We start from the raw sequence: 22,277 nt of genomic DNA, 5'->3' as shown, positions 1-22,277 counted from the left end.
ATGCACCTATAGAATGCTGCTGCCATTCCCTGACCTTGCTGCCACCCTGTCCCGTCCAAGTGCTGCCAGCACCTAGCGGCATGGGTAGGCAAACTAAGGCCTGGTGGGCCGGATCCGGCCCAATCACCTTCTAAATCTAGCCCACGGACGGTCCAGGAATCAGCATGTTTTTACATGAGTAGAATGTGTCCTTTTATTTAAAATGCAATTCTGGGTTATCTGTGGGGCCTGCCTGGTGTTTTTACATGAGTAGAATGTGTGTTTTTATTTAAAATGCATCTCTGGGTTATTTGTGGGGCATAGGAATTCGTTCATTTTTTTTTCTTTTTTCAAAATATAGTCTGCCCCCCCCCAAGGTCTGAGGGACAGTGGACCGGCCCCCTGCTGAAAAAGTTTGCTGACCCCTGATCGCATGCCACTGTTGCTCCATCACCACCCTCATGTGCCTCTGCTGTCAGAGATGAAATAGGATGTGGTAAGGGGGAACTGTAGTTCTATCACCTTGTCTCCCATTTAATTTCATTGGATTGTAAAGCAGCTACAAGATAAGGAATGCTGAGCCTCTCACCTTTAAACCTGTCATCTGAATCACTCTCACTCTCACTATTTTCATCTGAAAGAGAGAGAAGGATTTTATTTTCAGAAGGAAGCTTCAGGTTTGCTCTTAAAGTTAGCAAAATAATAAAAAAAAATGTCTGTCCTTATGTCCTGCAATGAAAATACAATGGTCAAGCGATGTTTCATGATTATGGAAATCTTTAAGAAAAAAGTAATTTCCAGGCTGCTTGAGGAAGCATTTTGAAAACTAGTTTGACACTTTCCCATTCAAATTCTTTTTACTGAAAAGAGATTGTAACACCTCAGAGAAGTCAAGGGGGACACTTTAAAAGCTTAAGTAGTCAGAAATCTGTATGAATAACATGAATTAATTCTGTGATGAATGCCCACTTGGGTAAGTGGGCATACTGATAGCTAGGCTGGCGACACATTCACAGCATGTGGCTGCTCTTAAGCAGGCCAACAGCTATGTGTCAAGGGCAGGGAGCCAGCAGCAAGCAGTAGCAAGGCTAAGTTCAGATCTAGATATAAGGGAAGGGCCTTAGGTCAGCGGTTAGGCATCTGCGTTGTATGCAGAAGGTCCTAGGTTCAGTCTCCCACATTGCACCCTGTCTGAAACCCTGGACTGCTGCTGCCAGTCAAAGTGAGTGGACCAATGGCTTCACTTAGTACAAGACAACTTCCTAAGCCCTCTATGTTTTCATGTCTTGGTGTTGGGGTGGTACATCTCATAGGGCAGGACCATTAGGAACTCTCATTACTTCTGCTACCCTGGCACACACACACTAGCATACATGATCACATGCACATACAAAGATGCACATGAGATGCGCAGACCATAGCAAATATTAAAAACATTCATTTGGAAAGAATATGCACACAGGATCCAGTTTTATTAATTGGTTTTACTTTCACATTGTTGCATATGCAACAAGTTGACAGGAATAAATCAGTGGCCGATGTGGCTTCACCATGAGCACATTTGTGCACTTCAGTTCTGCAGAAATTAGCTGGCACCTTCCAGGAAACATTGAGAGCCGTTTCACACTTCATATAGCAATCAGGTTTGTTGCAGCTATGGCCACATTTCCCTAGTATCTCTTGCACTAAATGTGGAAATGTGACAGGCAGATGGGCATTCCTAAATGCTGAAGGATGCATACCAGGGACCCCCTAATTGGCTGCAATTCCCTAGTTTGTGCTTAGGAACAAGCACCTGACCATGCAGCTTTATCTGTTTATTTATTATACAGTATATCAGTGTAAAAGTGACTTCTGTAATGAAAGATGGGTGCTAAAACGGATTTCATGATATACCTCTCAGTGATGCTGTTTCAATATTGGACATTGAAAGCTTCTTCAATCTTTTTTTCCCTCTCTTTGCACTATAGATAGAATTGATCCTTTGTACAAGCTGTAAAAGAAGAGAACCATTAGCCTCCATCAAATCAGCACTTGAACTCTAATAAGGATGGAGAATAAAGAAAGGTGTGTGGGTGAGGGCAGTATGCAATGCACAGGATATGTTAGCAAACCCTCTGCCCTCTCCAAATCTGCTCCAAATGGTTTGGGAGAAACCCAGAACAGGGAGAAGAGAGGGAGGGGAAGTTCTGTTAAGAATGTACTAAACACAACTGCACAGGAAAGAGTTAAACATATAAGGAAAATGCTACATTTATCATTATAAATAAATATGCTATTGTTCATTCTAACTGCTCATACTACCAGATAATTATTCCATCTCCTTCTTAGATTTGTAAGTTTTTTACCAAGTTGCAAGAGCTTAACTTTAATTGAGGCTTGTTTCAAATCTGCCATGACGCAGCTATCTGAATTGCACAGATATAAACAATAGGACCCATGTTGGATCAGTTGCGATTTCCTTGGGAACCACCATGACAAACAAAAACAAAAAACTTTAGGCACAAACCATGGATTATAAATAGCAGCAGGTCAACTGCTACTCACATTATAATTTAAGCAAAACAGAGCAATGCACCAGTTTGCAGAGATTAAGGGAAAGCGTGTAATTGCCCCTTTTCACACATGCACCTAAAAAATCTTTTCCAGAAATGGAGTGGTGAAGGCAGACACCCACTGTGCCAACAACATAACTTGCGGCTCAGATGTCTTTGTGGATATTTCATGCAGTTGTTTTCCCTTTATTGAGAGCTAGAAGGCCACATGGCCACGGCAGGTGTTACATGGATATACATGTGCTTTACACCACATGTGTAAGCAATGCCTGTTTTAGTGCTTTTACCTTTCAGTCTGAAGTTGGTTGCTGCAGCACAAAAAAAACAACTCAGGGATTTTCCCACCCCCCAAAACCCAGGTATTCCCATATGCATTGTTGAGCATAGAGATAGATGATAGATTAGATAGATAGATAGAAAGATAGAAAGATAGAAAGATAGATAGATAGATGATAGACAGAGAAGGGAAGGGAAGAGAAGGGAAGGGAAGGGAAGGGAAGGGAAGGAACGATAGATGATAGATAGATAGATAGATAGATAGATAGATAGATAGATGATAGATAGATAGATGATAGATAGATAGATAGATGATACATAGATAGATAGATAGATGATAGATAGATGATAGATAGATGATAGATAGATGATAGATGATAGATAGATGATAGATTAGATAGATAGATGATAGATTAGATAGATAGATAGATGATAGATAGATAGATGATAGATAAATGATAGATAGATAGATGATAGATAGATGATAGATAGATAGATAGATAGATATAGATAGATAGACAGGATCCAATCTCTCTCACAGTAAGAACATAAGAAGAGCCCTGCTAGATCAGGACTATGGGGAAACGAAAAACACAACCTGAGAGCAATAGCACTTTGTCCAGTTGTGAATCTCAGCAACTGGCATTCAAGGGCACACTGCCTCCAGCAACAATTTTGTACTGAATTTGGGATATTACACCAAGGGTAAGAAAAAGCAACATCATGACCGATTTGTAGTAGTTACCTTTGGCACCCTCCGGGCTCTGCGTGTGGAAAGAAGTTCGCTGGTAGTACTCAAACTGTCTTCATTCAGGCTGGATGGAGAGGAGGGAATGCCAAGCTGGGCCAGCAGCAGCATGTCATCATGACTGTGTCTCTTGGGTAACCGTGGTACACGATGGCTTCTCCTTTCTGACCAGTTTCCGATTCTTAGTGACTGGCTGCTGGGCTTTGAAGGTAGCTAAGAAGTAGGCATAAGAAAGTAAGAAGAGCCCTGTGGGATCAGACCACAGGCTTATCTAATCCAGCATTGTGTTTCACACATTGGCCAACCAGGTGCCTATGAGAAGACCATAAGCAGGACATGACAGCAGTAGTACTCGCCTGCTCATAATCTCCAGGCACAGGTATTCAGGGGCACCCTGCCTCTGATCTTGGAAATTTTGTCTAGTACCCAATGATAGCCTTATGTTCCTTTTTGAAGCCATCCGTAGGTGGCCATCACCACATCCTGTTGAAGTGATTTCCATAGTTTAACTATGTGCTTTATGAAGAAGTACTTACTTTTGTCAGTCTTGAATTGCCTACCATTTCGCTTAACTGGATGACTCTGGGCTCCAGAATTTTGACTGATGGAGAAATACTTCCGTCTGTCCACTTTCTCTACTCCATGAATAATTTTACACACTTTTTCATGCTCCCCCTTACCCCCCCTTTTTAAAAAATTCAGTAGCCTCCAAATATTGTAAGCTTCATTTGTTGTGAGTTACTCTATCCCCCTGATCATTTTGGCTGCCTTTTTGTACACCTTTTCCAGCTCTACAATATCATTTTGGAGGAAAAACAAATTCCACCCATAGAAACACAGTTATTCCGGCAAAGTCCAGCCATGCCGGGCCTTGACTGAATTTTTAATATAATTAGCAGAAAGACCTCAAATGAGCTTCAGTGAACAGTAAATAAGGAGAGATTGTTGGTCAGAGAGACAAAATTGCCCTTTTCATTGAAAAAGACTACATTCTGCCATTAGTATAATGAGCTGCCTTATACCAGCTCAGAACATTAGCCCTTCTAGTCCCATCACTCTCTTGGCTTGCAATCTTTAACTGGGGATGTCTTCCACAGAACTCTCAGTACTTGGCAATTGACTGCTCTAGGCTGCAATTCTATGAACACCTGCATGGAAACAAATCCCACTGAACACAGTGGGGCTTACTTCACAGTAAATATGGTCAGGATTGCACAGCTAGAATAATATTTCATCTCTTCCTTTTTAGATATGACAATACAGAGTCTTTCTTCCCTCCCACTAAACATATATTAATAATTCTGTCTGAAGAGTACTCCCTTTTGTATATCATAATCTCCCACCATTCATGAGCCCAGGTTGTGTTATAAGAGGAAGAGGAAGAAGAAGAGAAACCTCTATCAACTTTTGTCACACCACGCATAATTTTATAAACCTGTATCGTGCCCCCACTTTACTCATCTTTATCCTAAACTGGCTGTAAACAAAACATTTCCTTAGAGTGGAGTTACCCTACACTCCTGATCATTTGCCCTTTTCTATGCCATTTTTTTTAGGTCCAGTGACTAGAATCCTACACAGTGTGGTTGCGCCATAAAAAAGGTAAAGGACCCCTGACAGTTAAGTCACAAACGACTCTGGGGTTGTGGTGGTCATCTCGCTTTACTGGCTGAGGGAGCCAACGTTTGTCCGCAGACAGTTTTTCCGGGTCATGTGGCCAGCATGACTAAGCCGCTTCTGGTGAAACCAGAGCAGCGCACGGAAACACCATTTACCTTCCCGCCAGAGTGGTACCTATTTATCTACTTTGACATGCCTATCTACCTATTTAAGCACTTTGACGTGCTTTCGAACTGCTAGGTTGGCATAGATACGTATAAAAGCCACAATATTGACAGTTTTATTTGCAATCCCTTTCCTAATAGGATGAAATTCACCTTTCTCACAGCTGATAGAGACTCTAGTCCCCTCAGAAGTTGCTCTTCATGCATTCCAAGAATGCATAGAGGGAAGAGCAGGTCATTCCAGCCCCACCCCAAATGCCCCTATCCCTGCCACTTGTACCCCAAATCTTGGCTAACTGGGCAGAAGATCTGAAGGGAAAGCTACATGCATTCAGTGAAACATTCATAGACTCTTGCATGACATCATTATGTTATTATGTTGGGGCAAAGCAAGCATATGTGGCCTCTGCATGTTCTCAGAATGCATGGCAGGTAACTTCTGAAGAGAGTTCCTTTCTCCCCACATTTCTCTGTTTAAGACCCAAGATAAAAAAACAAACCTGAGCTTTATGGCCTCAGAGTTAAGGTCTGGAATAAACATAACCATTGAAATGAGCCTAACCATTTTCACCTATCTCCAAGACGCAGACACACCACAGGGGAAGGTATCTGCTCAAATAACTGGAGTTAAGAATGCCCCATGTAACACTATGGAACTCAGGCCATGCTAAGGGATTCTAATTTGTTGCTAGGAAAGCATTTTGGCTCTGTGCCTCAGCTATGTAGATATACATCAATGCAGGTGTTTCTCTTTTTACTAGTCTGGCTCAGACTTTGTCCCAGTGAGCCTCCCCAATCAAGAAATGAAAATTGAAGCCCTCCCCAATGTTTACAGCAAATTTAATAAACAAAATCAGAAAATGGCACGTGAATGCAAGGGGATATTCCACACAACCGTAATAGCAGTGATTATCATCAGGGGAGATACTGCGCTTTTGAGTGGTCAGGAAGTGCAATATCATTCCATTAAAATGTTTCCTTGAGGAAAGATCTGGGGACTGCACTCAGACTGATGCAAAAATACGTTCCACATGTCCCTGTCATCTGAGGTTAGGAAGGTAGTTACTGTGGGAAGTCTACTTGCTTAACACAATCACTTTGGGGGAAGCTGGTAACAAGTTTCTTTTTAGGAAAGCATTTGCAATTTGCTAAAAGTTACTGATTTTATTCTGTCCAGTGGTGAAGTTTGTTTCTGTCTCTGATCGTTTTTATTGTATTGTTTATTATATACTGAATTCTAATATGTAAGCGCCAAGGGAGGAACTATGGGCTAGCAGGTAGATGGAAATATTCAAATGCCCATTTTTCATACAAAAGAGAATCTGTGTAAAAAGGTCTTATGTCTTCTGCTCTTTTGTGTGAGATACAAATAATAAGTTTATGTAGTTGTTTAATAATAACCCACTCGATTTGTTTGCTTCAGCACAAACACAAGTTCTAGATTCCTAATACAGTATTGGAAAGAACTAGTTGATCATGTAATCCAATCAGCACTCAGACACTCACACACAGAATATATTTAACAACAGTAATGCAAATTCATGAGAGATAGTGTTCATTTTTATAAAACAAAATCAGACATTTAAAAATCTATTTTGAACAAAACAAATACACAAGCCCATTTATAATCAATAAGTGAATTCAGAACTAAAGCCCACTGATTCAAAATTAATTTGACATTCCACATACGTCAAGGTTTTTTACTGTAGGCTATTATGTCATAAACATTACAAACCCTTACATAATTTTATCAAAGGCATTTGGAAATAATGTCCTCTGATTTCAGCTTTTTTTTTTCCTAGAAGTAAATTACACTAAACCCAATAAGGCATTTTCACATACATCCATACAGGACCAGCATGACTGTCATATAAGAGACAACATTGGTTTGGGAGATGAGGAGCTAAAGCAGTTATCTGTCTAAGAAAAATCTTGCTGTGCCTTGCCATTTTCCCATTCATTGTTTTAACACTATTTTTAGTAGATTAGATATAAAGCCTGGGTTGACAATTCATAATAATTTAGGTTAAAAAAACAACAACACCCAGAGCTTTGCCTATCTTCTATTGAAACTGACAGAACATTCAGTGACTCATTCTGGGAGTTACTAACTTTAGCAAAGGGTAACAAACTTTATAACTGTATAAAGTATCAAATAGCATCACAGAATTTAAGTGCATGTTTACAGCAAATCTATATAAACTTAAAGCTTCCTTTTTTTCTACAGCAAACATCTAAAAGGATTCTACTTCCTTTCTAATAACCTTTTTTAGTTTCATCAAGTTCATTTACAGTTAGTATCCCTTTTCCTAGCTCTGCTCCTGTGGCTAGTTCTTTTGCAAACAAACAAATAAAACACGTTCACATCTAAACACAAGGTCTGAGCATAGCCCAGCCCTCTTTTGGACATGCTGTATTACCTGTGGAGGTGTTGTGTACTTCCTGTCCTGCGGAGTCCACATCCTGTGCAAAGTATCTAGGGAACTTTCTGAGAACTGCTGGGATTTTCGGCCTGCATTACGGGCTTTTAGTTCCACATCCTCGTACGGATTTTCCTTGGGTGAATCTCCTTAACAAAATTTTTTTAAGGAAAGAAAAACAGATAGGAATGTAAAATAAAAAAAAATCATGTGAACTAAGCAAAAGGCTCGTAGAAAACCTCCTTCGCTTCCAGCGTGACTCATCCTTCCAAGTGCAGCTGGAAGTACTTGGAGGAAATTCTGGCTACGAAAGACTGTGTGGTGTTTTTTTTCTCTTCCCTGTAGCGATTTCACAAGACTGCTTTCTGAGTCCCTACAGCTCTGTCAAGCTTTATTCATGAATGTAAAAGAAAGCGTTAAACACAGAGCTACTTTCAGAAGAACCAGGCAGATTACTAACAGTTCAATCTTCTGTGTGTTTACTCAGGAGTAGGGATGCCATCAGGGCAGGGCTTTGGGGGATGTGTCCAGGGCCCCTACTCAGCAGAATGAGCAAAATGGCCCCAAACACAGCAGGGCTGGCTCACCACATTTTGAAATGAAGGAACACACGTTGCTATCTACCGTGGGAGTGTGTGTGTGTGTTAAGATTATTAAGTCCAGAATCAAAAATTACCTAACTGCACTACTGCTCAGAAATCCTACTGAGTTCAATGAGACAATGTCCCTTGTAAAATGTGTTTGTAGAATTGCAAATCAGAGAGTTACAATTGACTCTCATAATAAAAATAATGGAAGAGGTTTTTGTTTTGTTTTGCAACTGCTTTAAGCACACTCAGGCTTGGTTTGCATGTCAATTTAATTATTGTTACACTAAACAATGGCTATGAACACACTCCCATTTACTCTGAATCCAGTGCGCTCCCACTGTTGGTTTAGGAAGCAATGTACACACGTCAGCCACAACCCAAATCCATCTATATCCTCTTGTTTCTTAGGAAATACTACATTTTGACACGCTTTCCCCAAAACCTGCTTCAATCTGAATTAATAAAAAGAATGGCCTAGCTGCAGTTTAAGCTGGAAAGCTGAATACAATCTTGAGTTTTAGAGGTGAATGTGGAGCATTTTGGTGTGCACTGCTGAAATTGAAATTGCCACTGTAAGCCTTAGGGTTACATTTAAACCGAGGCTTCTGATTTGTTTTCCCCCTGCCCAAACAAACCATGAGCATTAAGCCAAGAACAGATCTTGGTTACTATTGTTATCACACATAATTTGGAGAAACCACAAGCCCCAGTTTAGATACAGCAGCTAAGGAGAAGTGAGGAAGGAGCCAAGAGAACCCACAATTTGAACAGCAGGCACCAGCACACTGCATGATCACCTTTTAAACCATAGTTTGGTTTAAGTAGGCTTTAAACCAGGTGCAGAGCCCTCCAGATGTCGCTGGACTACAACCCCCATCATCCCAGGCCACTGGCCATGCTTGCTAGGACTGATGGGAGTTGAAGTTCAAAAAAATATCTGGAGGGCCAACGGTTCCACGTCCCTGGTTTAAAGCATCATGTGAACCAGGCATGCGCATAGAAAGGCAGGATACAGATTATTGTAATAAATGAATGGTAAAAATAATAATGTCATTGTCCTATCACATGCTTTAGTAAATCTATCATCTGTCACCTTATAGCGCAGGAGTTAAAGGAGCAAATTATCTTTTTGCAAAATAGGGGGAAATGCATAGGTATAGTCATGATGAACTCAGGCAGAAGCTGTTACCTCACACCAACATTCATGTAACATTCTCACTTCCAATTTCTACAAACGTTTACAATATCTAAAGTAAATGCTACTCCTACATAAAAATAAATATTGGGTAACCTCCATATGAAACACAAAGCAGGCCACTCAACTAGGTAAGAAATATCTGAAAGCTTGATGGGTCAATAAAAACAAAACCATAAAGAAAAACTGACCTTAGGCCTGATTGCAGGCATGCCCCCATTTTAATTTTTTTGTAATGAATTCAATCATTTTGAAAGTTAGGCTTTAGTCAATGTTTAAATCAGGGCGGTCCAACTTTGACACAGAACATGCAGGCTGCACACTGCCTTGATGCGCGGGGGTGGAGAAGAGCAAGGCCAAAATGTGATGCCCCCTCAGCCCACATGCTACCTTCCCAAAGTTGGATATGCAAGGTGTTGGGCCTTGGAAAGGAGGTGTGAGGCTCTGGAAGGCTCACATTCTCCTCAAAGTTGGGAAAGCACTAACTAGGCCAGGGGTCAGTAAACCTTTTAAGCAGGGGGCTGGTCCACTGTCCCTCAGACCTTGTGGTGGGCTGGACTATATTATGGGGGGGAAATGAACGAATTCCTATGTCCCACAAATAACCCAGAGATGCATTTTAAATAAAAGGACACATTCTACTCATGTAAAAACATGCTGATTCCCGGACCGTCCGAGGGCCGGATATAGAAGGCAATTGGGCCAGATCCAGCCCCCGGGTCTTAGTTTGCCTACCCATTAACTAGGCTTTGGGAAGGAAAATGGAGGACTCTGGGACCCTGTCAGAGCTCTCCCTCCTCCTGCCCAAAGCCAGCACCCTGCTTACCCAGCTTTCGAAAGGCAGTGCGAGGACTGTGGGGTGGGAGTCAAATGCTATTGCTGAGGGCCACCAAAAGGCATTGAGGGCTTCATGTGGCCCTCAGGCAAGGTGTTGGACTGCCCTGGTTTAAATAATTCCTCCAGGCTCAACTATACAGGAGATGTGTTGGTACCAGCAACTATATGAACACAGAAGTCCTTCTAGGCCAAATCAAGGGTCCACAATCCTGTTCCCAATAGCAGCCAGCCAAACATTTCCAGCAGCCACCTGCCTCTGTTGCTTTCACTATGTTACTGCTGAAACGTTTCACTTAGCTATCATGGCAATTTTTTAAACCAACCCCCCTCCATTAAATTGTCTAATCATGATGGACAACCCACCCATGAGGTGGGCTGAAGCAGCCACCTTGGGTGGCAGACAGCTGCGGGGGTGCTCTGCCTACCCCTGCAGCCAACTGGGTCCTGCTGCAGCGGCTTCTTCTGGCAATATCTTGGAAGAAACCATTGCAGCCATGTGCAGGGGAGGAGCAGAGGCACCTTCCCATTTCACCTCCGCCAGCAAAGCAGGACAGCAAAGCTGCCCCTGCTAATCATTTTCTAAAGTCATCTAAGTTAGTGGCCAAAACTACCTTTTGTGGCAGGAAATTCCAAGTGTTGCATGGGGAAGTTCTTCCTTTTGCCTGTCCTTAATCGACTGTCTATTGGTGTAACTGGATGATTCCCCACCCCACCCCACCCCGTAGCCAATTTGGTGCCCTCCACATGTTGAGGGACTCCAGCTCCCATCAGCCATAGCTGGCATGGCCAATGGTCAGGTATGATGGGAGCTGCAGTCCAATAACATCTGGAGGACATACTGGCTCGTGTGTGCAGGTGTGAATTAATACAATAGAAAGAAAGGTGCAGTGCCTTTGTGTGTGTCTAGCCAGACTGATAAATTAACAGAGAGGCTAAAGAATGGAACTTAAATGAAAAATTCTGGCCAGTGGCAGAGAAATGAAATAATTACAGATCTTCCTCAGTGTTGATTCATTTAGAATAAACTAACCTACAGATATTATTATTTTTTTAATTAAGGTATGCTACTTTCACAATTTAAAGTGTAAGCAGTGCCTTAAAGGACACTGCACACAAACCAATATTTTTGGATTGTTTTAATGACAAACCTTGAGCAGCTGCTGCAATAGAAAATGGTTCAAGTGGCAGGCCTTGATCATTATCTCAGTAGCATGGAATGCAAATGTATAGAATGCACTGGAACTCACAAACCCTGGAGACAAAATACCTCCCAGCTCAGATGAAGAATAATTTAGAAACTTATTTGGCTATTTTCAGCAAATAAATTTTAATGGAATTTCAGTCTTTGTGGAGCATAAATATGAAGCCATAAATTTTACGATGATACCTTGAAGAGACTGCCCAGAGAAAAAATAAAGACAACGAGCTAGTGTTTCGCAATCAGTTCTGAAAAATGAGAAATTCAAAATGTAACAAGTGCAAAAAAAAGTAACTTAAAGAAGATCAAAGGAATTTGGAAATATCGGCAGAGGTCAGTTACTCTAACTGACACAAAGTCAGGAGACTGAAGTCAACTAGATGGGACATTAGCTGTGATTTGCTTTTAACAAGCCAGTTTTTAAAATAGCATCAGCTGGAAATAGAAGGAAATGTAACCCTCTCCTTGACTACTAAGGTGCTAAAGGAAATCCCTCATCTGAAACTGTTATCTGCTTTGGGGAGATGGCACCAATACAACATTTTCTCCTAATGCAAATAGCAGTTTAAGATGGCAGATTTTTCTCGGAACACAGCAAGGGGGAAAGGGGTTAAATGCAGCAAAGACTGGAGATTGGTTTACACTGTTCAGTGCTGTGGGTGCAAGCAGTAAAACCTATAAGTTTGACACTTGAAGACTTAGGAATAGTATACAGTGGTACCTCGGGTAAAGAACTTAATTCGTTCTGGGTTCTTAACCTGAAACTGCTCTTAACCTGAAGCACCACTTTAGCTAATGGGGCCTCCCGCTGCCGCCGCACGATTTCTGTTCTTATCCTGAAGCAAAGTTCTTAACCCGAGGTACTATTTCTGGGTTAGCGGAGTCTGTAACCTGAAGCGTCTGTAACCTGAAGTGTCTGTAACCCGAGGTACCACTGTATAAATAAATAACATGAGAAAATAAAATTCTAAACTGTTGGAAAGGTAAAACCCATTCTGCTATATTGATGCCAAGCAGACATTTCATAGTCACTGAAAACTTTTGTAGAGATTTTTTTGAGTTAACATTCAAGATCCATTCTTATAATTAAATGAGCCTCCCTTTCTATGACGAATCATTTCATCATATTATTTATCTATTGCATTTATTTATCTTCCCCATAACGAATGGGTTACAAAAAAGTTAGAAACACAGAAATCCCCTGCAGAAAAAGTCACATAACAGCACACTATGAAACCACCACAAACAACATAGCAGAGATTAAAATAAATTCAGTCATAATCATAAAATCAAAATGAGGAGAGCCAGAAAATCATCTTAACAGCGCTAAACCATATCATGACATCATTGTGAAAGCTTTGGAGCCGTTTACAAACAGATTTTAAAGGCCTGGGGAAAGAAGGGTGCCAAAAGGATATTGAAGGTGGCACCAGGTGAGCCTCTCCGGGGAGGGCATTCCACAACTGGAGAGATGCCATCAAAAATGTCCTCTCCTTCATGGCCATTCCCAGCTGCTCAGATTGTGGGAGCACTTGGAAGAGGGCCTCAGCTAATGGCCTGGGTAGGGACAGATGAGAAGAGGCTATCTTTCAAGTAATGAAGTCTCAAGGCTTGAATCACTCTCCCACAGGTGTTGACGGTAAAGAACAGACTTTACATCAGCTTAAGACCACATCTCTTAAATGCAGCATTTTGAAATATGAGAATTCTAACCACAGGTCCTTAATGGAGGTCAACTGTCTTTAAAAAAAATATTATTATTATTTTTTGCTTTCCTAGATTCCTGAATCTACCGCTTCCAGTGCATTTATCTGCAGAATAGTTTTGTTGGCAACATGGTGCAACATTTTGTCCAAAGTAAGAGCAAATGAAAGCCATGGTAAAATAATCAACACACTTTGGGGGAAATAAAGAATAATGTGCTGGGGAGTTGAAGCACTGATGAGTTGTTTGTGATGGTTGCACTCCTTCAGTGTGCAGCTCTGAGGAATGCAGCCAGCCCCTCAGTGCAGCAAATGTCTTGCCACACTGGCTGTCAAGCGTGGCAGATGGGAAGCCAAGTCTAGGCAAAGCAAGCAAGCCAACAATGAAGTGAGGCAAGAATGAAAAATGGCACCAAGAAAAAGAAAAACTGAATTCCTCATATAATTATCTGGACTAGCATGTTTCCTTTGCACTCTGAAAGCAGGGATTTATCAAAGGGAATTTCATGTAGCACATAAAGCATTTCTGCCCATTAGTCTATAACTAAGAGAACAGATTTGCAACTCAAAAAAATCTGTCTTTAGAGGCATTTTCTAGGCAACACAAATAGCGATTCTCAAGCAGGTGTGAGCTTGCAGACAGGCTTGAACAATCTGCTGCTCCTTCAAAACCACAATCCTGGCTGATTTGGGACTGACACTGGCAAGCAGACTGGAAACAGGGGAGATGAATCATTGTTGAAGCTAGTGAGCAGACAACAGTGGCGGCTTTCAATTCCCTAGGTTCAAGAGATTGCATTCTTAGCGACAGGGAAGAGCCTGCTTCACCTTAAAAGACAGGTGACAGATTTCCGGAGAACTTTGTATTTTGAAGAGTGTTCCATGTATGTGTATACTTATGCTCAGATGAGTATACGAGCATGAAGAGTTGAGCAGAGGTTGCATCCTCACTGCAAATGTGTACTGACGTACATGAAAAGTGGGCCTAAATGTTAGTAAAGCATGTTTCCAAGAGCATAATTGATTTAAGATACCACTGAGAATTCCTGGAATGACACATTACAGGGCCAGTGGTGCCAAGGACTCTGTATAAGAATGATTGCAGGTTCAAAGTCCTGCCAGTCTCAAGGCCACAGGAGCTGCCTTGGGAATGGCCATAGGTTAGTAGAAAAGCACTCGCTTTGCATGCACCCAGGTTTAGTTCACTGCATGTCTGGAGAGGGCAAGAAAAGGCTCCTCCCTGAAACTGCGGGCAGCTGCTGCCAAGCAGCAGAAACCACTAAGAGCTGGATGGATCAATAGTCTGACTCAGTATAAGGGAACTTCCTATATTCCTAAGAACAAACTCAGTCATCTGTTACCACCCCACAAGGAACTCAGGGGCAGGGCAAGCAGACATGGTCTCACCTGCTCCCGATACATATATTCCCTGAACATGAATGTGCTATGTGAACTGGGCTACAAACAATGGGTTTTAGCATTTTCTCTAGAATAATTCAGTATTTGCAGATGCATGTCCATAGTAAAACTTTGAAAATTCAATCATGATAATCAAGGATTTAAAAATACGAAAGTAAAATACTTTCAGCCCATGTTCATAATAATATAGGACTTATTTTTAAAATGTGGCAAAATTATGATAGGTCAGTGAAGGTCTGCTTTATTGTTATTGAGCAGTTTTCAAGATGGCATTCATAAGAATTGAATACTATGGTTGGGTCCAGTAACTTCCAGAAGAGTCATTTAGGAAAGCTCTCCTTGTACTGTGTATAGAGCTGTCACCCTATTAAAGAAATTTTAATTGATTAATCGTATGAGTTTTAGTTTATTAATCAATTGATTGAATTTGCAGAAATTTGAATCAATTTGAAATTTGAAGCAATACTACTGAGGTAGAAAGAAGCATTCTTTCTTCTTCTTTTAAACTTGCTTTCAGACATCAGTTGAATGATGGGTTTTGAATGCTGCTCGTTTATTCTGTTCACTTGCTGAGTTTCCAGAAAGTCATCATATGCAGCTATCACCTTTTATTTCAAGCTAATCTTAAAACAATAAGAAGTTCTCAATTAATTTAGTATATAATTCGAGCTCTTCTCAGACTCCAGAGAAAACCTCTAGTTAACCTCATAAATTACTACTGAGCATCTAACAAAAACATGTTTTTTTAAAAAGAGAGGAATGGATCCAAACCAAAATCATTTTTCTGGACATCCATTAGCTTTGAAAAAGTCTGGACTCTGCTCAAGCATTTGTGACTGACTCTAGCATGTACTATGGGGCCAAATATAAAACAAAAAAAATGAAAGCGGAGGAGTGTTTGGGAAAGGTTGTATGATGTCAAGTCTGCCTCTAGCACTAGACTACAGTGAGCTTCTATTGCTAAGGTGGACTAAGAAGCCCAAAAGGAAACACCTGTAGCCTCTAGTAGGGATTTTTGGATCCAGATCAGACCCTTACAATTCCTGTGGGACTTTACAATAAAACAATCTTTTTAAAAATCCCCACTAGCAATGTTGTTTAGTCTAATGTGTTCTGCTTAGTGATGTAAACAAAAGAGACTGGATCCAACAACAACTTCTTTCCTATTTTTCTTTTCAATATAAATTGATTTCAGTGGAATTATCTAATGGCAAATTATGGAGAGGGGGGACATATTATCCTGGAAATGTGTGCAAAGTGCATTCAGGACTATAGCTTAAGCATATGAAAATGTGAGTGGAGTAAAACCAATTGTTGTTGTTGTTGTTGTTTAGTCGTTTAGTCGTGTCCGACTCTTCATGACCCCATGGACCAGAGCATGCCAGGCACTCCTGTCTTCCACTGCTTCCCACAGTTTGGTCAAACTCATGCTGGTAGCTTCGAGAACATTGTCTAACCATCTCGTCCTCTGTCGTCCCCTTCTCCTTGTGCCCTCCATCTTTCCCAACACCAGGGTCTTTTCCAGGGAGTCTTCTCTTCTCATGAGGTGGCCAAAGTATTGGAGCCTCAGCTTTAGGATCTGTCCTTCCAGTGAGCACTCAGGGCTGATTTCCTTCAGAATGGATAGGTTGAATCTTCTTGCAGTCCATGGGACTCTCAAGAGTCTCCTCCAGCACCATAATTCAAAAGCATCAATTCTTTGGCAATCAGCCTTCTTTATGGTCCAGCTCTCACTTCCATATATCACTACTGGGAAAACCATAGCTTTAACTATACGGACCTTTGTTGGCAAGGTGATGTCTCTGCTTTTTAAGATGCTGTCTAGGTTTGTCATTGCTTTTCTCCCAAGAAGCAGGAGTCTTTTTGATGTTAGTTTTTTTGATGTTGAGCTTCAGACCATATTTTGCACTCTCCTCTTTCATTAAAAGGTTCTTTAATTCCTCCTCACTTTCTGCCATCAAGGTTGCGTCATCTGCATATCTGAGGTTGTTGATATTTCTTCCGGCACTCTTAATTCCGGCTTGGGATTCATCCAGCCCAGCCTTTCGCATGATGAATTCTGCCCTCCCACAGTAATTCTAATTAGAATACATACATACTGCGGGATCGCACCCCGCATCCACACCGGATCACCCCCCCCCCCGGCCGGGCGCAATCACCACTGTGTGGATCACCCAACCCCTGGGCAGATCGCCCGCCCCACCCCTGGGTGCACAGCACTGCTCCGGGTGCCTGAGTGGCTAGCTCCGCCGCTGGTAGTAACAATGAAGGTGTGGATAGTAGTTGACAAGAATATGTGCCTTAGTTACACAGCATTATTTTCAAATATAGTAAAAGGGTAGAACTAAATACTCACACAGCAAGAACCAGGCAAACACATCTAAAGGAGCCATAAAGTGCTGTAGGAGTGGACGATGAGCAAAGGGGGAATAAAGAGAAAGAAAACCTTCAACTAATTCCTGCATTGCAGGGGGTTTGGTCCCTTCCAACTCTACAATTCTCTAATTCTCTGAACTCTGTCATAGCTGTATTCACAGGACTCCCTGAAGAACTCAGGAGGCTGAGACAGAACACGCTGACACAATTATGCCAAACCATTCCAGTGCTAAAGTGTGGGTCAGAGTCAGGCAAATGTCAAGCTGCCACCTCATCAAAGACATTCACCAGCTATAATGTGAGTTATCAAGGCCATGGGTACCCTGATCTGAGAGGAAATGAGGCACAGGATCAGCTACTATCGCAGTAGAAATAAAAGTTTGACAGAAAAATAAAAGGCAGCTAGCGTTTTAGCACGTTTGACAATTCTCTTACAGTTAGAACAAATACTATGCAGAGCGGAGCCTCAGAATGTATCACCAGACCAGCTCCTTCGGCATTTTGATCCCTTCACTGTCTTTCAGAGGCAGATGAAAACATTTCAAAAAGTTTTTCCTTTGTAAAACAACACATGCCATTACAGTGGTACCTCAGGTTACAAACACTTCGGGTTACAGACTCCACTAACCTGGAAGTAGTACCTCAGGTTAAGAACTTTGCCTCAGGATGAGGACAGAAATTGTGCTCTGGTGGCACAGTGACAGCGGAAGGCCCCATTAGCTAAAGTGGTACTTCAGGTTAAGAACGGTTTCAGGTTAAGAATGGACCTCCAGAACGAATTAAGTTTGTATCCCGAAGTACCACTGTATGTGGTGCTTTTAAACTGTAAGTCTGCTACTTTGATCTTCTTAATGCTTTGTACTATTTTAAAAGTTTCTATATTTATAATGAATTTTGATTGACTTTATTTCACAACTGTAAGTTACCTTGCGTATTTCTGTGGAAAGTAATTTCAAAACGCAGTCAAACAACACTCCCATGCCACAGTAGGGGTGTTGGCGTAATATTAATTCTAACTAGTTACAGCCATATAATCTGAAAAGATAACCAGTCCTTAAATACTGCAATAAAGCAAAGTAGAACAATTCTCATATCTGAGTTAGTCACGATATATTGCTACTTTAAAAAAAAAAAGGAATAAGACATCTGTGCACCAATGCACAGAGCTATAATAAACCCAGTCTTAAACTCCATACCTGCGAGAAGAACAATCTGATATATGTGCATGCACTGTGTGTTTAATGGGACTCAATGGTTTCATAAGTTATATATCAACAAGAAATCATTGAGTTTCTAATTACAGACCTAGTGTTAATAGACCTCTGAGGAAAAAGAAGGAATTTTAATCAAACACACAAAGAAATATACTAGGACATAACTTTTTGGGCTTCAAGTTTGCTTGAATGGGAAGGATAACAGTATTGAAGATGAATGTATTACTATAGATCCTAGTTTTATCACTAAATAGAAGTGGGAGCTGCAATAAAATGTTGCTGTGGAGTGCTGCTGTTCAGGATTGCAGCATTCTGCGGCCATTGAACATGCTCAGCTCGAATTCAACTGTTACTGAGGTTCACAGCCTTAGAATTTGTTTTCTAAATATTTGTGTACTTCTACAAACTCTGTATCATCAGCAACAGCAGCACACAACAGGGAGAAATCATCATTTCTCCCTGTTGCGTGCTGCTGTTGCTGTTTTGGCTACATAAAGAATGACAGTCACACAGTCAAAACTAAAGGGAATGATTCCATTATAAATCAATTAATCATTATTAGCATTTTGGCAAATGGTACTGTCATTTTTTGTTTGTTTGTTAGGAAAAAGATCAAGGATTATTGTTCACACTGTGTGTAAGACGGTTGTTAAAGTAGGGGTGGAATCTCCACTTACATGCAGAAATTCTGAGTAAAAGACTGGTACACTGAAGAGAGGTTTTGAAGTTGGAATAAAGAGAAATAAAACTTTGTCAATCCAGTTTGAAGAATCACAATGCTGTGAACAGGCATGCACCCAAATTACTGTGATCAATGGCAGCGAGGAAAAAAAGTGGCAGGCACTTTCATACTCTGCTGGTAGTCACATAGTGATTCAAAGTGGATTTATTTATCTGTAATTTTGGACTCCAACTCTTCCTCCAAGGAGCTGGGGTTGTTGGCTTCCCCAGAAGAGTTGCTTGGCCACTGCTGAGAATAGGATGCTGGCTAAAATGTACCCTCTACCCAATTCAGCACAACTCTTATGTCCCGTTTTCTCTCAACTATTTGTGAGATACTGACCTGCCCAAGTCTATCTGTAAGCTTCACAGCACACCAAAACACACACACACACACACACGTCTCACCATTCCACCTGCAACCCTCTGGACAGCTTGTGATAAGATAGATTGAAAAGTTTTCAGAGTTTTATATTCTAAATTCGTAACATTTAAAATGAAGGCAGACTTGCAGCATATTCCGTTTACTCGTCCTTATTTGATCTTGCAGTAAAGGGCGGGTGATAAATCTTATAAATAAATAAAAGAAGACATAGGAAATCACCTAAAAATAAGAGCCTCTGCAACTCTTGGACACGTCTTGATAACTGGGGGAGGGGAACTTTTTACATGTAGTAACTCAGCTGGTTTTTTAAGCCAATTATATTAGAAACATCTTGGAGTGGCATGGCAAGGCAAGATAAAATACGCTAGTAATCCGAAAACTAATGCTCAAACAACACTCAAACAGTTCTTTCTGTCTAGAACTTCTAGTTATACAGTTGTACCTTGAAAGTCGAACGGAATCTGTTCCGGAAGTCCGTTCGACTTCCAAAATGTTCAGAAACCAAAGTGTGGCTTCTAATTGGCTGCAGGAACCTCCTGCACGCCAGACATTTAACTTCTGAAAATCATTTGAAAACCGGAACACGCACTTCCAGGTTTCAATCGTTCAGGAGCCGATTTGTTCAGGAGCCATGGCGTTTGAGATCCAAGGTACGACTGTATATTGCTTATAAATGATAAATAGTTCTTTATAATTGAGGCTTCAACTCAGTGTTTTGGGATAATAGGAAACTTCCTGATATGAGTTCAGACCATTGGTCCATCAAGCCTAGTATTGTTGACACTGACTGGCAGTGGCTCTCCAAAGTTTCAGAGCAGAGTCTTTCCCAGCCCTGCCTAGAGATGTCAAAAATTTAACCCAGAACCTTGTACATGCAAAAACATGTGCTGTACCACTGAGATAAAGCCATTCCCCAAATTTGTGCATTTGGGAATTGCTGCTTCAGAAAAGTCATGAAATCATAAAGGAGAAAAATGCATGGAAGATAAAGAAAAGGGTCGTTGCCAATGCCAATTAATCAGTATTTTAAAAGCACCAGATTCCATTTATATATCCTCTTAAAAACTTCACTCTTAGCCTATATTTCATATGATTTATACCAATAACAAGGATAGGTATACACATCCAGAATACAAAACTTAAGAGTGTTTGTGTGCATATATGATAGATAGATAGATGATAGATAGATAGATAGATAGATAGATAGATAGATAGATATAGATAGATAGATAGATAGATAGATAGATAGATAGATAGATAGATAGATGATAGATAGATAGATAGATAGATAGATATAGATAGATAGATAGATGATAGATAGATAGATAGATAGATAGATAGATAGATAGATGATAGATAGATAGAGATAGAGTGGTGCGAGCTCCTGGAACTGAGCCCTTTGGGGACCCCCATATATTTTGGGGGTAGAGGCCACCCCCCCATGTCCGCAAAGCACATTGCAGCTCCAGTGGCCGTCTCCTCCTCCTCCTACAGCGGAGGGGAAGGAGGGTCAAAGCAGCCTCCCACCCATGGCGGCACCAGGTGGAACAAAGGAGGAGTCGCCTGCCATTGAAGCCACGTGGCTGCTGTGTTTGTCCCAACCTTCTGACATCGCTTGCCTGACATCACACACATAACATTGGCCTCTTCAACTGCCCTCACAAGCTGGATAGATAGATAGATGATAGATAGATAGATAGACAGACAGATAGATAGATATGGAAGTGTTAGACATTTTCTTTTGTTGGCGATATTAATCTGCTGTTCTCTGTAGGTGTTAGAAGTGGACAGCGGGGATGAACTTTTACTCACCAAAACACAATATAGCTGGCAGAGAAAAGAGATGTGTGCTGAGGAAGGTAGCTGCTGCACATGAGTTTACACAGACATCCTCTAAACATAGGCCAAAAGCCACCTCCTACAGGAACCACCCTGCTGTTTAATAGTTCTGCAAGCTCTGCATCTATTTTTCCTTCTATATTCTCTAAGCCCACAGTGGGTCCCCAGCCAAAGTCTTCACAAACAATGATTTACGCCATGAAAAACATGGTGATGGCTAACCAAGTAATCTGTTTCTAATAAGATTGCTCAGTGAGGTTTAAAGGAATCAAGACCTCCTGCCTGCAGTCTGCGTATAATGTGCTTGCTCTGACGTTTCAGCCCATTTACCCTTCACTTAACGGCTTCTTGCTGTTGTACAGCAGGGCACATATTCAACAAGTCACTGCCTGACCACAATTGCTCAACGTCAAGCAGCTGTTTTGTGTGCCGCAACAGGTCCTTACCTACAATGTCTTCGTAGGCATTCTCTTCTAAAGTGCTCTTAGATCCAAACTTGTGCTGGCTTTCAGTTCCATTCTCACTTGGGGAGGGAGGGTACAAGGACTGGAGGCTTGAAGCATCTTCAAACTCATAGGATTTTCTATAGTGGAGAAAATGTAAAAGGATAATTTTATGATTGCCTAATTAACAGTGCTTTAAAGCTCAGGGCAGATATTGGGTGGCATTCAACTAAGTTTTATTCAGGCAGACCCACCGCAATTAATGGACCTAACTAAGTCCTTGTTCATTAATTTCAATGGACCTGTTCTGAGTAAAGCTTAGCTGAATGCCACCCATAATGCTAGCAAGGGTTAAGGTATCAGAAGAAGACGGTCGTATACTCTTCCTCCCTTAGTCTCCCCCGTCCCACACACACACCGCATCTGATTCTATGATGAGATTGTTTGGTTAACATAAAGAATAAATCGGTGACTGGACTGTTGGTTAAAGTTAGCTCCGTATCAGATCTAAAAACATACATCCACATTATCTTGCCACACTTAGAAAATACACAAAATATTGAATTACTTATGTATCAGACCTGTGAAGTACCAAC

General features: G+C 41.2%; 1 protein-coding gene across 7 annotated transcripts in view; it reads right to left on the bottom strand.

Moving 5' to 3' along the window:
- Nucleotides 1-22,277, bottom strand: part of DENND2B (DENN domain containing 2B) — a 153,786-nt gene that overhangs the window by 34,134 nt on the left and 97,375 nt on the right. For 5 of the 7 annotated variants that reach the window (XM_053391748.1, XM_053391776.1, XM_053391795.1 and 2 more), the window contains 5 exons: nucleotides 21,685-21,821; nucleotides 7,763-7,911; nucleotides 3,556-3,771; nucleotides 1,876-1,972; nucleotides 569-613 (listed from right to left, as the gene is read on the bottom strand). In XM_053391748.1, the coding sequence (XP_053247723.1) occupies nucleotides 569-613; nucleotides 1,876-1,972; nucleotides 3,556-3,771; nucleotides 7,763-7,911; nucleotides 21,685-21,821 (644 nt within the window). The remainder of the gene's footprint in view (nucleotides 1-568; nucleotides 614-1,875; nucleotides 1,973-3,555; nucleotides 3,772-7,762; nucleotides 7,912-21,684; nucleotides 21,822-22,277) is intronic. The other 2 variants (XM_053391786.1, XM_053391805.1) reach the window with 2 other exon arrangements.

The sequence above is a fragment of the Podarcis raffonei genome, chromosome 1 (assembly GCF_027172205.1).
Source record: "Podarcis raffonei isolate rPodRaf1 chromosome 1, rPodRaf1.pri, whole genome shotgun sequence".
Taxonomy (NCBI): Eukaryota; Metazoa; Chordata; class Lepidosauria; order Squamata; family Lacertidae; genus Podarcis; species Podarcis raffonei.
The sequence above is the reverse complement of the archived record's forward strand: the minus strand, read 5'-3'. Positions and strand labels throughout refer to the sequence as shown.